Source organism: Erythrolamprus reginae, unplaced genomic scaffold (genome assembly GCF_031021105.1).
Source record: "Erythrolamprus reginae isolate rEryReg1 unplaced genomic scaffold, rEryReg1.hap1 H_31, whole genome shotgun sequence".
NCBI classification, from domain to species: Eukaryota; Metazoa; Chordata; class Lepidosauria; order Squamata; family Dipsadidae; genus Erythrolamprus; species Erythrolamprus reginae.
The window spans coordinates 109,932-124,934 of record NW_027248486.1 but is presented as its reverse complement, the minus strand read 5'-3'; the positions used below and the strand labels follow the sequence as shown (position 1 = coordinate 124,934).

Below are 15,003 nucleotides of genomic sequence, written 5' to 3'. Positions count from 1 at the left end.
TTGCAAAAAAATTGCCAAAATCTTGGTCAAGTTTGCGTCCTCTAACAAGATTTGGCTCCTAGCAAAAGCTGAATCTTGCCCTGATGCGGCTGCACCAGGCACGTTCCGGTAGCGCCAGTGACGGGGAGCCCTTGCCTGGTTCAGACAATCCGTAGTGGCGGCAGGGCAAGGCTCCGCCCACCCACCCGGACACTGCCTTTCCCCCCCTTTTTTTAACCCCCTGTGCATATGTGCAAAGCTTCCTGCGCACGCATGCGCAGAGGTTGAAAAAGCACACGGTTCCGAATGATCTGTCGGGCTCCCTGGTAGAATCCTCCCAAAAATTCACAGGTACAAATTTCAGACACACACGTTTGAAAATTCGAAACAATGTTCTTTATAACGAAAAGTCAAATAAACTAAGCCCTCTTTTGGTATAGCCAAGAGCCCTCGTCTCCAAACAAACTGGTAATTTGTACAAGTCCCTTATCAGTTCTGCGATACTTAGCTTGCAGCTGTGAGGCAATTCACAGTCCTTCTTTCACAAAGTGAAACACACTTTGCCCTGGTTTAGTTTCAAAGCGGGGAAAAATCAGCACACAAAGGTCAAAGTCAGTAAAGCAGGCACAAAACACAACGATCAGATAATCCTCCACAATGGCCAAACCCACAGGCTGCTCTTTATAGCAGCCTCACTAATGACCACAGCCCCACCCAACCACAGGTGGCCTCATTTTCTTTGATAATAATCTCTCAGTTGTTGCTGCCTATGCATCGCTCTCCGCATGCGTGGCTGTATCATTAACTCTTGTTCCGAATCCAAGGAGGAGCTAGATAATTGATCTCCTTCTGAGCTGTCTGCCCCACTCTCCTCCTCCCTGTCACTCATGTCTTCTTGGTCAGAGGAGCCTTCAACATCAGATTCCACTGGGGGCAAAACAGACCTGCAGCATGTGGATGTCTCCCCCACATCCACAGTCCTTGGGGCAGGAGCTGGGCCAGAGCTAACCACAACATTGAACAGGTAAGGAAGGTAATTAGATTTCACCACTTCTTGAAACATTCCTGCCATAAACCTTTTCTTGAATTTTTGGCTCACCTGCCAAAGTTTAATCCCCCCATCTAACCAATTATCGTTAGTGGTTTATTTAGCGCTACCGGCTTACATGACATTTCAGGAGATAAAAGAAGAGAGGTCCCCACCCACAGGAAATTCTGCAAATCGGATTTCATTGCCAATAAAAACAGAAGGAGGAAGAAAAAGAAAAGAAAAAAACAGGAGGAATTAAGGCAGATGAAACAGAGATAACGTTAGTGACAATTTCAGCTTTGCTCATTTACAGGATTCCATAATGTGGCTTCAACGCTTGCCTATTGTCAGGTACGCTACCTCATCAGTCTTCAATATTTTAATCGATTTATATTTTCACACTCTCCCCACCAAAGGAGTCTCCAAACTTGGCGACTTTAAGACTTGTGGATCTCAGCGCCCAGCTATGCTGGCTGGGGAATTCTGGGAGTTGAAGTCCACAAATCTTAAAGTGGCTAACTCTGGCCTATCACTTAGAGGCAGCCTATGCAAATTATTACAAATTATTTTCTGTTAGCCCCCTACCCGCTATTGTGGTTAGCTCTGGCCCTGCTCCTGCCCCAAGGACAGTGGATGTGGGGGAGACATCCACATGCTGCAGGTCTGTTTTGCCCCCGGTGGAATCTGCTGAGGAAGGCTCCTCTGACCAAGAAGACATGAGTGACAGGGAGGAGGAGAGTGTGGCAGACAGCTCAGAAGGAGATAATTATCTAGCTCCTCCTTGGATTCAGAACAAGAGTTAATGATACAGCCACGCATGCGGAGAGCGATGCATAGGCAGCAACAACTGAGAGATTATTATCAAAGAAAATGAGGCCACCTGTGGTTGGGTGGGGCTGTGGTCATTAGTGAGGATGCTATAAAGAGCAGCCTGTGGGTTTGGCCATTGTGGAGGATTATCTGATCGTTGTGTTTCGTGCCTGCTTTGCTGTCTTTGACTTTTTGTGTGCTGATTTTCCCCCGCTTTGAAACTAAACCAGAGCAAAGTGTGTTTTACTTTGTGAAAGAAGAAGGACTGTGAATTGCCTCACATCTGCAAGCTAAGTATCACAGGACTGATAAGGGACTTGTACAAATTACCAGTTTGTTTGGAGACGAGGGCTCTTTGCTATACCAAAAGAGGGCTTGGTTTAAGTGAAGTTTCATTATAAAGAACATTGTTTTGAATTTTCAAACGTGTGTGTGTCTGACATTTGTACCTGTGAATTTTTGGGAGGAGTCTACCAGAGACCCCGACAGAACAGCTGCCCCTCCAGGAAGAAGAAAACATTTTGCGCCACCCCCAACTCTCCGCCATGATGATTATTTGCAATATTCAGCATGTTTTTACTGAAAAAACTCAAGGGGCTTATCAGCGTGTTTGGGGTGTAATGTGTTTAAGCGACGCCTTAATTTATTTGGCTTCATGCTGTTCCCTGCCAACATTTTTAGACACAATAAACATCCCGGTCTTTCCTCGTCTCCCACCGTAGTCACAGTGAAGCCAAGCTCTACATATGGCTTCATCATATTTACTCATCTTAGCTTTCGGGAGACTTAACGTTTGTCTCATTATCTCCGTCTCTCTCCTCCTTTCTTTTCATCCCTGTAAGTATATTTTTCTAGGGCGTCTATACAGATGGAGTTCATGAAGTCTTTCCTGATACGTTTTATGATTAAGACCTTCCACCATTCTTGTAGCCCGTCTTTGGACCCGTTCAATTTTGTCAATATCTTTTTGTAGGTGAGGTCTCCAGAACTAAACATAGTATTCCAAATGTGATCTCACCACCGCTCCATATAGCGGGATCACAATCTCCCTCTTCCTGCTTGTTATACCTCTAGCTATGTAGCCAAGCATCCTCCTTGCTTTTCTTACCGCCTGACTGGATATCTTCAAGTTGCCAAGGTTGAGAAACACTGATCTACAAGAATGGTGGAAGGTCTTAAGCATAAAACGTATCAGGAAAGACTTCATGAACTCAATCTGTATAGTCTGGAGGACAGAAGGGAAAGGGGGGACATGATCGAAACATTTAAATATATTAAAGGGTTAAATAAGGTTCAGGAGGGAAGTGTTTTTAATAGGAAAGTGAACACAAGAACAAGGGGGCACAATCTGAAGTTAGTTGGGGGAAAGATCAAAAGCAACATGAGAAAATATTATTTGACTGAAAGAGTAGTAGATCCTTGGAACAAACTTCCAGCAGACGTGGTTGGTAAATCCACAGTAACTGAATTTAAACATGCCTGGGATAAACATAGATCCATCGTAAGATAAAATACAGGAAATAGTATAAGGGCAGACTAGATGGACCATGTGGTCTTTTTCTGCCGTCAGTCTTCTATGTTTCTATCTCCCTCTTCCTGCTTGTTATACCTCTAGCTATGCAGCCAAGCATCCTACTTGCTTTCCCTACCACCTGACTGGATATCTTCAAGTTGCCAAGGTTAGGAAACACTGATCTATTTCATTCCTCCTTCTTGACTGTGTGGGTTTCTCCCTTCTGATTCCTCTCCCAGAGAGGCCTGGTTGTGAGCCTCTTGGGAACCCAGCCTGCTCCTCTGCCTCGCTTACACAACTCTTTTGTCAGCCCTTCAAAGGAGATCAGGTCAAGAAACAGGCCCAGCAGGGACTCCAAGAATGTTGTTTATTTTAATTTTGCAAAGCCTGTCCAAGTTTCTCTTTGTCCCGTCTTAAAAGTAAACAAAACCATCGCAGCCTTTTTTCCCCTCTTTCTCATTGCTTCCTGAAATCCCTGGACCAGAGGTCCCCAAACATGGCCGCTTTAAGACTTGTGGACTTCAACTCCCAGAATTCTCCAGCCAGCATAGTTTGAAGACCTCTGCCCTGGACGATGCGATCTGTAATGCAGTGTTTCCCAACCTTGGCAACCTGAAGATATCTGGACTTCAACTCCCAGAATTCTTCAGCCACTCGGTTAAAGACCTTGGTACACTAATAGATTCAAGTGCCAAAGCCCACTGCAACAACATAGCCAAGAAGGCTTCAAGAGTTGTAAACCTGATCCTACGTAGCTTCTGCTCTGGCAATCTCACACTACTTTTACCAGGGCTTACAAAACTTTTGCCAGACCCATCCTTAAATACAGCTCATCTGTCTGGAACCCATACCACATCTCGGACATCAACACCCTTGAAAATGTCCAAAGATACTTCACCAGAAGAGCCCTTCACTCCTCCACTCGAAACAGAATACCCTACAAGACTAGACTTTCAATCCTGGGCCTAGAAAGTTTAGAACTAAGACGCCTTAAACAAGATCTAAGTCTTGCCCACAAGATCATATGCTGCAACGTCCTGCCTGTCGGTGACTACTTCAGCTTCAACCACAACAACACAAGAGCACACAACAGATTTAAACTTAATATTAACCGCTCCAAACTTGACTGTAAAAAATATGACTTCAGTAACCGAGTTGTCGAAGCGTGGAACTCATTACCGGACTCCATAGTGTCATCCCCAAACCCCCAACACTTTACCCTTAGATTATCCATGGCTGACCTATCCAGATTCCTAAGAGGTCAGTAAGGGGCGAGTACAAGTGCACTAGAGTGCCTTCCGTCCCCTGTCCTATTGCTCTCCTATATCTCCTATACCTTTCTTCTATTCCTATATCTCTCCTTCTGTTCTTTCATTGATATGTTTTATTACTATATCTTTTCTATTCTTTCGTAGATATATTTTAGTATGAGTATCTCCTCTATAACCTTCATCATGTATTTTACTATGTGTATATAGATATATACCCACTAAAACCCTCATTGTGTATTGGACAAAATAAATAAATAAAAATAAATAAGTTGCCAAGGTTGGGAAACACTGCTCTAATGTCCCTCTTGTTTCTTCGGCTGTCTCAGACCAAAGGCATCTCTATGATCCTTTACATTCTGTAAGGTTAGACCCTCCCCCCTAATGATAAATGCAGTCGGTAAATGCTAATTTTTAAAAAAAATAAGATTTTTTTTTTAAAAAAACAGAAGATAGGTGCCAGCTTACTCAGGAAACTTACAGCATAAATCACATATTTAACACAGAAATCAGAATTACTCTAAAACAACCCGAACCTTATAAAAACTCTTTTAACTGCATTGTACAATTTTTATTTAGAATTTAGGGGTAGTGATTTCTGACAGTCTCAAAATGGGTGAGCAGTGTGGTCGGGCAGTAGGAAAAGCAAGTAGGATGCTTGGCTGCATAGCTAGAGGTCTAACAAGCAGGAAGAGGGAGATTGTGATCCCCTTATATAGAGCGCTGGTGAGACCACATTTGGAATACTGTGTTCAGTTCTGGAGACCTCACCTACAAAAAGATATTGACAAAATTGAACAGGTCCAAAGACGGGCTACAAGAATGGTGGAAGGTCTTAAGCATAAAACATATCAGGAAAGACTTCATGAACTCAATCTGTATAGCTGGAGGACAGAAGGAAAAGGGGGGACATGATCGAAACATTTAAATATGTTAAAGGGTTAAATAAGGTTCAGGAGGGAAGTGTTTTTAATAGGCAAGTGAACACAAGAACAAGGGGACACAATCTGAAGTTAGTTGGGGGAAAGATCAAAAGCAACCCGAGAAAATATTATTTTACTGAAAGAGTAGTAGATCCTTGGAACAAACGTCCAGCAGACGTGGTTGGTAAATCCACAGTAACTGAATTTAAACATGCCTGGGATAAACATAGATCCATTGTAAGATAAAATACAGGAAATAGTATAAGGGCAGACTAGATGGACCATGAGGTCTTTTTCTGCCGTCAGTCTTCTATGTTTCTATGTTTCTATGTTTATCTTTGTTTATATTTTATCCTGTAAGCCGCCCTGAGTCCACCTGAAGGACAGCCTATAAATCTAACCAACAAACAAACAGCTTCCTTTTGGGGCCCTAAGAAGCCCAGGTAGGCGAGGAGAGGTTGGGAGAGGGGCAAGTAGAGGCTGGCGAGGCTCCCCGAGATGTGACATTGAGTTGGTCACGCCCACCCCGTCACACGACCACCTACCCACGCCCACCCCGCTGGTCATTAGGCAGATCATATTCGTGGTCCGCTGGATTTAAAACTATTATTAATTTAGTGGTCCCTAAGGTCCGAAAGGTTGGGGAACCCCTGCTCTAAATCCATGAAAAGGAATGCCGCTACGTTTTAGTGACAGCTCCATCACCACCCCAGCAACTTCAAAACTCTTTAGGAAAGAAAAACGTAGAGGTTTTCAAAAATTCAAGTTAGAAACAGCCCGGAGATATTTCCCCTACCTTGCTGCGGATAATAGAAAGGGAAGTCATTGAGATGAGTGGAGTACTCTGGTAAGGCCACCAACCCTCCAGGAAGTGTGTTCCAGAAGAACTTTGGGCGTGATTCCTGATGAAATATCCGATCTTTTATTATCTAGCAAAGAGAAAGATAGTTGTCATGACACCCTGGAGTCATCCCCACGTGGCTTGGATCAGCTCTTTGGAGATTGACTCAAGGGTCAGCAAAGCCATGAAAGGAATCACATGACGTTTGACCCCACTTTCTCCCCTTATCTCTCCTCCAACTGCTCATCCCTGACTTAGAAGCAAAGAGAGAACTACAGGGAAGGAGGTCGATGGGCCATAGGGACACACCCTGAGGACTGACACACCTTGACCAACCTGAAAGCTAAAGGTTCCCACCTTTCCTTTGGTCATCCTGTCCAGAATGTTGCCTGAAGCAAGCCAATTTGTTTCGGAGTTGACTGCGTTGTGTGACCCCATTCATTGCACTCCACAAGCCACATTTTATGTATTTATATCTTGTAGATTTATATTAATATTGATTGTTTCCTGATTGCTTATTTGTAGCCTATGACAATCATTAAGTGTTGTGCCTCAAGATTCTTGACAAATGTATCTTTTATTTTATGCACACTAAGAGCAAATGCACCAAAGACCAATTCCTTGTGTGTCCAATCACACTTGGCCAATAAATAATTCTATTCTATTCTGTTCTATTCTATTCTATTCTATTCTTGTTTTTTATTCTTGTTCTATTCTTAGTCTTGCTCCATTCTTATTCTTAGTCCAGTCTAGTCTAGTCCATTGTGTTATATGAATCCCGCCAATTTTAATTTATTTAGCAAACCACCAGTTTATTATGACATTGTGACCCCAATCATAGAAACAGAAATAATTATGGATGAAATATTTGGGCCAATTTATTTATTTATTTATTTATTTTATTAGATTTGTATGCCACCCCTCTCCATAGACTCGGGGCGGCTCACAGCAGCAATAGAACAATTCATAACAAATCTAATAATTTAAAAACATTTAAAAAAAACCCATTATTAATCAAACATACATACAAACATACCATACATAAATTGTATAGGCCCGGGGGAGATAGCTCAATTCCCCCATGCCTGGCGGCAAAGGTGGGTTTTAAGGAGTTTACGGAAGGCAAGGAGGGTGGGGGCAGTTCTAATCTCCGGGGGGAGCTGGTTCCAGAGTCGGGGCCGCCACAGAGAAGGCTCTTCCCCTGGGACCCACCAATGGCGAACACATATCCGCAGCTTACCTCAAGAGTGGTTTGCACAATCTTCTCCACAGAAGAAAAATACGTTTCCCATAAAAACTGGGTTTGCTGTTGGAAGGCCAAGATTTTGTCACTGTTTAGACATCGGACGGTAGATGGAATCTGTGAAGAAGCAGCGTGAACAGAAGACACGAAGGACAGAAGGTAGAGTAGCTTATGATAGAGGGAGCAGCTGCAATCATTTTTATAGAGATGTTTCAGTCTTTTAATTTTGCAGAATACTGTTAGTTTTCCAAGCTCTGAAGCAAGGGTCCCCAAACTTTTTACACAGGGGGCCAATTCACTGTCCCTCGGACTGTTGGAGGGCCGGACTATAAAAAACCCCTATGAACAGATTCCTATGCACACTGCACATACCTTATTTCTTTCTCTTTCACTCACTCTCTTTCTCTCTCTCTCACTCTCTTTATCTCTCTCTCTTTTGCTTTCTTTCTCTCTCTCTCATGCTCTCTCTCTTTCTTTCTTTCTGTCTCTTGCTCTCTCTGTCTCTTTCTCACTCTCTCTCTTGCCATCTCTCTTCCTCCCTCCCTTTCTCTCTCCCTCTCTTTCTCCCCCTTCCTTCCTCCCTCCCTTCCCTCCCTCCTTCCTTCCTCTCCACTTTTCTTTCCCTCGCTTTTCCCCTTCTCTTTCCTTTTTCTTTCTTTCTTTCCACTTCTCTCTCTCTCTTTTCCCTCTTTCACCCTCCCTCTTCTCTCCCCGCGGAGGACTCACCCGACAAGCCTCCACCCCGGACTCCCATTCAATCCCCATTCAGAAAACGGGAGCTAGCAACTCAAAGAGGAGGAGGAGGCGGGTGTGTGCGTGTATGTGTGTGTGTTGTGCCCAGCTCGGCTTTCGGCAAGCCTTACTTTACCTCGGGTGAGATGAGATTGAGGGGGACGTTCTCATTGCTTTTCCAGTGCGGCCTTGGAAAAGACCCGCGGGCCAGATAAATGGCCTCAGCGGACCGTATGGGGGGCCCGGGCCGTAGTTTGGGGACCGCTGCTCTGAAGGATCTTATAGTGCTTATACGTTTCAGTGAAATTATTAAAATGAATGTAATTTTCCCTGTTCGCGTTTTGTGCTACTACTCTCTATAACTGAAATATAGTCTTGTTTAGATGGAGGAAAGCATCAAGAGGCCTTCCTTCAACAATAAAATCCACCAAGGATGATGTGAAGACAACCAACCAAGCTGAGCAGTTTGGTCTAGTGGTTAAAGCACGACGCTAGGAGACTGTGAGTTATAGTGCCACCTTAGGCATGAAACCAACTGGGTGACTTTGGGTCAATGTATTTTTATTTTATTTATTTATTTATTTAGTCCAATACACAATGAGGGTTTTAGTGGGTATATATCTATATACACATAGTAAAATACATGATGAAGGTTATACAGTGATCCCTCGATCATCGCGAGGGTTCCGTTCCAGGACCCCTCGCGATGATCGATTTTTCGCAAAGTAGCGGTGCGGAAGTAAAAACACCATCTGCGCATGCGCAGATGGTGTTTTTACTTCCACCGCCGCCCGCCCTTCGCCCGCCGTTGCCAGCTCCGCTTCCCAGCTGGGAAGCGGAGCTGGGGTGTCCCGAAGCGCGCGCGCGCGCTTGCGGACACCTCAGCTCCGCTTCCCAGCTGAGAAGCGGAGCTGGGGTTTCCCGAAGCGCGCGCCACCCGCCATTGCCAGCTCCGCTTCCCAGCTGGGAAGCGGAGCTGGGGTGTCCCCGCGCGCGTGCCGCCCGCCCACGCCGTTGCTCGCGCCTTACCGGGGGAAGACCCAGGGAAGCCTCTGCCCGGCGGGGAAACTCTACCATCTACGCATGCGTGGAAGGGCACGCATGCGCAGATGGTGGAGTTTACTTCCGGGTTCAAAACTCGCGATATAGCGTTTCGCAATAGGCGAGATCGCGAAACTCGAGGGATCACTGTACAGGAGATACTCATAGTAAAATATATCTAAGAAATAATAGAAAAGAAGGTATAGTAACAGAACATATCAATGAAAGAATAGAAGAAGAGATATAGGAATAGAAGAAAGGTATAGGAGATATAGGAGAGCAATAGGACAGGGGACGGAAGGCACTCTAGTGCACTTGTACTCGCCCCTTACTGACCTCTTAGGAATCTGGAGAGGTCAACCGTAGATAATCTAAGGGTAAAGTGTTGGGGGTTTGGGGATGACACTGTGGAGTCCGGTAATGAGTTCCACGCTTCGACAACTCGGTTACTGAAGTCATATTTTTTACAGTCAAGTTTGGAGCAGTTAATATTAAGTTTAAATCTGTTGTGTGCTCCTGTGTTGTGGTTGAAGCTGAAGTAGTCGCCGACAGGCAGGACGTTGCAGCATATGATCTTGTGGGCAATACTTAGATCTCGTTTAAGGAGACTGTGAGTTGTAGTCCTACCTTAGGCATGAAAGCTGAAAGAACAAACTTCCAGCAGACGTGGTGGGTAAATCCACAGTAACCGAATTTAAACCTGCCTGGGATAAACATAGATCCATCCTAAGATAAAATACAGGAAATAGTATAAGGGCAGACTAAATGGACCTCGAGGTCTTTTTCTGCCGCCAATCTTCTATGTTTCCATGTTTCTAAGCTGGCTGGGTGACCATCCCATCTCACTGGGGTTGTTAATGTGAGGAAAATAGGAGGAGGAAGGAGTATATCAAGAATATACACTGACTTTGGTTATTTAAAAGTAAAAAGTGAAATGTAAATAAACAAACTTGCTGCAGAGCGGGCATTGACTAAGCCAGTGTTTCCCAACCTTGGCCACTTGAAGATATTTGGACTTCAACTTCCAGACTTCCCCAGCCAGGAGCATTGTTACCTGCAGAAGAAGCCGCTCGTCCCCGACGATGGAGGATTTACTCCAATCAATGATTTCTGAAAATGGCAGCTCCCACCCGTTGCTAAGCAGGACCGGGATGCACGCAGCCTGGATCAACGAGAGAACAGAGCAAGAATCACCAGGGTGCAGGAGAGGAGAGAGAAAGTGACCTGGGAGCAAAGAACAAAGAATGATCCATCAAGAAAAAAGAAAGAAGAAAGAAAGAAAGAAAGAAAGAAAGAGAGAAAGAAGGAAGGAAGGAAGGAAGAAAAAAGAAAGAAAGAAAGAAGAAAAAAAGAAAGAAAGAAAGAAAAAAGAAAGAAAGAAAGAAGAAAGAAAGAAAGAAGAAAGAAAGAAAGAAAGAAAAAGAAAAGAAAGAAAGAAGAAAAAAAGAAAGAAAAAAAGAAAGAAAGAAGAAAAAGGAAGGAAGGAAGGAAGGAAGGAAGGAAGGAAGGAAGGAAGGAAGGAAGGAAGAGTGCAAAAGGTGCACAACCAGTAGGGAAGGTAAGTCGAACCCACCCCTGAGCCATAGGTTTAGATTGGATGTGGCATTTTTATCCTTCTCAAGGACTTGACATAGGTAGACGTTGTTTGATGGTATTAAAGATATTATTGCAAAGATTGCTATTAACCTTTTCATTATGCTGTTAGAAATCTTGATAAGACTCCATTGTTGAAACACAGGAATGTTTCTATAATACGATTAGGAACAATTAACATACCATTGTTTAGCTAGCTTAGAGCACTGGGAAGAGAGAAAGGAAAGAAAAAATATTCCATTCACGTTAATTGCAATTTGGGATGTCAACATGACAAGCATATAATGACTTGGATTATTATTTTTTTAATTCCAACTTTGAAAACAAGAACCATTACAGCTCACATCAAAGCACTGTTTGTATAGTCTATAGATAATCCTCGATTTACAAGCACAATTGAGCCCAGAATTGATGTTGCTAAGCAAGACAGCTGTTAAATGAGTTCTGACCCATTTTACAACCTTTATTTCGACAGCTGTTAAGTGAATCCCTGAACTTTTTAACTTAGTAAGTCAATCAAGTTTCTCCATTTACTCTGCTTGTCAGAAATTGGTCAGGGATGCAGCAACCAGGATAAATACATGTCAGTTACCAAGGACTGAGTCTGCGGAGAGGGACGGCATACAAATCTAATTAATAATAGTAATAATAATAAATAAATAATAATAATAATTATTATTATTATTACTATTATTATTATTATTATTATTATTGAGCAAGCAAAACTAATGTGGGACTTCCGACTTCAGACTGACCGAATTCTGAAGCATAACACACCAGACATTGTGATTGTGGAGAAAAAGAAAGTATGGATCATCGACATCGCAATCCCAGGGGACAGCAGAATTGAGGAGAAGCAGAAATTAGTGAAATACGAAGATCTAAAAATCGAGCTGCAACGACTCTGGCATAAGCCCATGAAAGTGATCCCAGTGGTACTTGGCACGCTGGGCACAGTGCCAAAGGATCTCAGCGGACATTTGAAAATCATCGCAATTGACAAAATCTTCATCTGTCAATTGCAAAAGGCCGCTTTACTGGGATCAGTAAACATAATTTGCCGCTACATCACGCAGTCCTAGGTGCTTGGGAAGCGCCCGACTGGTGATGAAATACGAAATCCAGCATAGTGATCTCGTTTCCTGTGTTGTACTGATATAATAATAATAATAATAATAATAATAATAATAATGATAATAATAATAATAATAATAATCCTAGGTGCTTGGGAAGCGCCCAACTGGTGATGAAATACGAAATCCAGCATAGTGATCTCGTTTGCTGTGTTGTACTAACATAATAATAATAATAATAATAATAATAATAATAATAATTATTATTATTATTATTATTATTATTTTGATCATGTGATTGTCGGGATGCTCCAATGGTTGAAAGTGTGAGAAATGATCATAATTTTCCTTTTTTTCCATTGTAAGTTGAACTGGTCACTAAACACATGGTTGTAAATCAAGGACTATCTGTATAAAGAGCTGCGGTGGCGCAGTGGTTAGAATGCAGTACTGCAGGCTACTCCTGCTGACTGCCAGCTGACTGCAATTAGGCAGTTTGAATCTCACCAGGCTCAAAGTTGACTCAGCCTTCCATCCTTCCGAGGTGGGTCAAATGAGGACCCAGATTGTTGGGGGCAATTTGCTGACTCTGTAAACCTCTTAGAGGGGGCTGTAAAAGCACTGTGAAGTGGTATATAAGTTTAAGTGCTATTGCTGTTTCTCCCCTTCTTTCCTTGGTCCTGGTAGTGTTAGAATGCAGGGTTGCAGGCAAACTCTGCCCACAGCCTGGAGTTCGATCCTAACTGGCTCCTGATGGACTCAGACTTCCATCCTTCGGAAGTGGGTAAAATGAGGACCCAGATTATTGGGGGCAAGAGGCCGACTCTGTAAACTGCTTAGAGAGGCTGTAAAGCACTGAAAAGTGGCATATATCATGTTTCCCCCCCAAAATAAGACCCTGTCTTATATTTTTTGAGCCCTGAAATAAGAGCTTGGCCTTTATATATATATGATATATATATATATATTATATATATATGATTCGACACAAAAATGTAACCCTTCCCTGGTACAGAGTTGAAGGGATTGGATACTGTAGCCTAGAGGATAGTTCTCTGCCTTACAAGGCAAAGGTTGCAGGTTCAAGTCCCAGTGGATATGGCTAGCTGATGAGGCCAAAATAAGGCCGAAATAGATCTATCCTAGTCTCCCTTAATTTTCAAATATATATATGTCACATGTTTAAGCTAAATTTGAAAATTAAGGGAGACTAGGATAGATCTATTTCGGCCTTATTTTGGCCTCATCAGCTAGCCATACCCACTGGGACTTGAACCTGCAACCTTTGCCTTGTAAGGCAGAGAATTATCCTCTAGGCTACAGTATCCAATCCCTTCAGCTCTGTATATATATATAAAACAACAACACAAAATATATATGTTTACAAAAAAAATAATTTGAAAGTGAGAAATATAAAAATGAATACAAATACTGTACAGTGGTACCTCTATTTAAGAACGCCTCTATTTAACAACTTTTCTAGATAAGAACCAGGTGTTCAAGATTTTTTTGCCTCTTCTTAAGAACCGTTTTCTACTTAAGAACCCGAGCCCGGAAAAATTTCCCAGTAAATTTGAGAGCGGCACGAAGGCCCGGTCAGTTTCCTACCATTCCCCTTTAATCCCGGCCAGAGGAGCCTTTCGGTGGTACTTAAGGAGGCTCTGCTCTGCTCCCCTCCACTCCGTTATTCTATTCTATTCTATTCTATTCTATTCTATATTCTACTCTCCATTCCATTTTATTTTATTATTTATTTTATTTATTTTATTTTATTTTATTTATTTTATTTTATTTTATTTATTTTATTTTATTTTATTATTTTATTTTATTTTATTTTATTATTTTGTTTTGTTTTATTTTATATATTTTATTTTATTCTATTCTATATTCTATTCTCCATTTTTTTTTAAAATTCTATTCTATTCTATTCTATATTTTATTCCATTCCATTCCATTCTATTCTAGAAACCCAATGCTTACTTTAAGCATGAAAGCTGACTGGGTGACTTTGGACCAGTCCCAAGCCACCTGTAAGGTGTGGTGGAAAAGAAGAGTTGGGAAGATCAGGTATGTTCGCCGCCTTGAATTATACATAACATAAAAAGAGGGATAAAAATCTAAGAACAATACAGTAATAATAACCACGTACCTGCAACGCTTCTAGGAACCGGAAGGACCCCAAACGTCTCCCGCGGGGAATGATACAAAAAGTAGAGTTGTGCAAAAGCTCCTGATAATCATATCTGGGAAAAGACAACACAATAACGTTGCATAGCAGTGGCAATCGTTCAACACTCTTGTTCCTTTCCTTTAATTTAATTCCCAACCCGTTTAGACTTCTCTAACAGGATGGAACTTTGTGGAACGGAAAGAATCCTTTCTCATTTTGGATTTCCTAGTGGTGCCCCATCCTATCTGAGCAATACCCAAGCAAATTTGCCCTCCAGCTTTTTTGGGATTGTTGTGGTTAGCTCTGGCTCTGCTCCTGCCCCAAGGACTGTGGATGTAGGGGAGACATCCACATGCTGCAGGCCTGTTTTGCCCCCGGTGGAATCTGCTGATGAAGGCTCCTCTGACCAAGAAGACAGGAGTGACAGGGAGGAGGAGAGTGTGGCAGACAGCTCAGAAGGAGATCAATTATTTAGCTCCTCCTTGGATTCAGAACAAGAGTTAATGATACAGCCACGCATGCGGAGAGCGATGCATAGGCAGCAACAACTGAGAGATTATTATCAAAGAAAATGAGGCCACCTGTGGTTGGGTGGGGCTGTGGCAATTAGTGAGGTTGCTATAAAGAGCAGCCTGTGGGCTTGGCCATTGAGGCGGATTATCTGATCGTTGTGTTTCGTGACTGCTTTACTGACTTTGACCTTTTGTGTGCTGATTTTTCCCCGCTTTGAAACTAAACCAGAGCAAAGTGTGTTTCACTTTGTGAAAGAAGGAGGACTGTGAATTGC

General features: G+C 42.7%; 1 protein-coding gene across 2 annotated transcripts in view; it reads right to left on the bottom strand.

Moving 5' to 3' along the window:
- LOC139155591 (exostosin-1c-like) overlaps positions 1 to 15,003 on the bottom strand; it is a 74,086-nt gene that overhangs the window by 20,428 nt on the left and 38,655 nt on the right. For both annotated transcript variants that reach the window (XR_011557095.1, XM_070730793.1), the window contains exons 2-5: positions 14,196 to 14,289; positions 10,435 to 10,542; positions 7,605 to 7,724; positions 6,320 to 6,452 (exon numbers count right to left, since the gene is read on the bottom strand). Coding sequence is in view for 1 of the 2 variants with exons in the window: in XM_070730793.1 (XP_070586894.1) it covers positions 6,320 to 6,452; positions 7,605 to 7,724; positions 10,435 to 10,542; positions 14,196 to 14,289 (455 nt within the window). In the remaining variant the exon portion in view is untranslated. The remainder of the gene's footprint in view (positions 1 to 6,319; positions 6,453 to 7,604; positions 7,725 to 10,434; positions 10,543 to 14,195; positions 14,290 to 15,003) is intronic.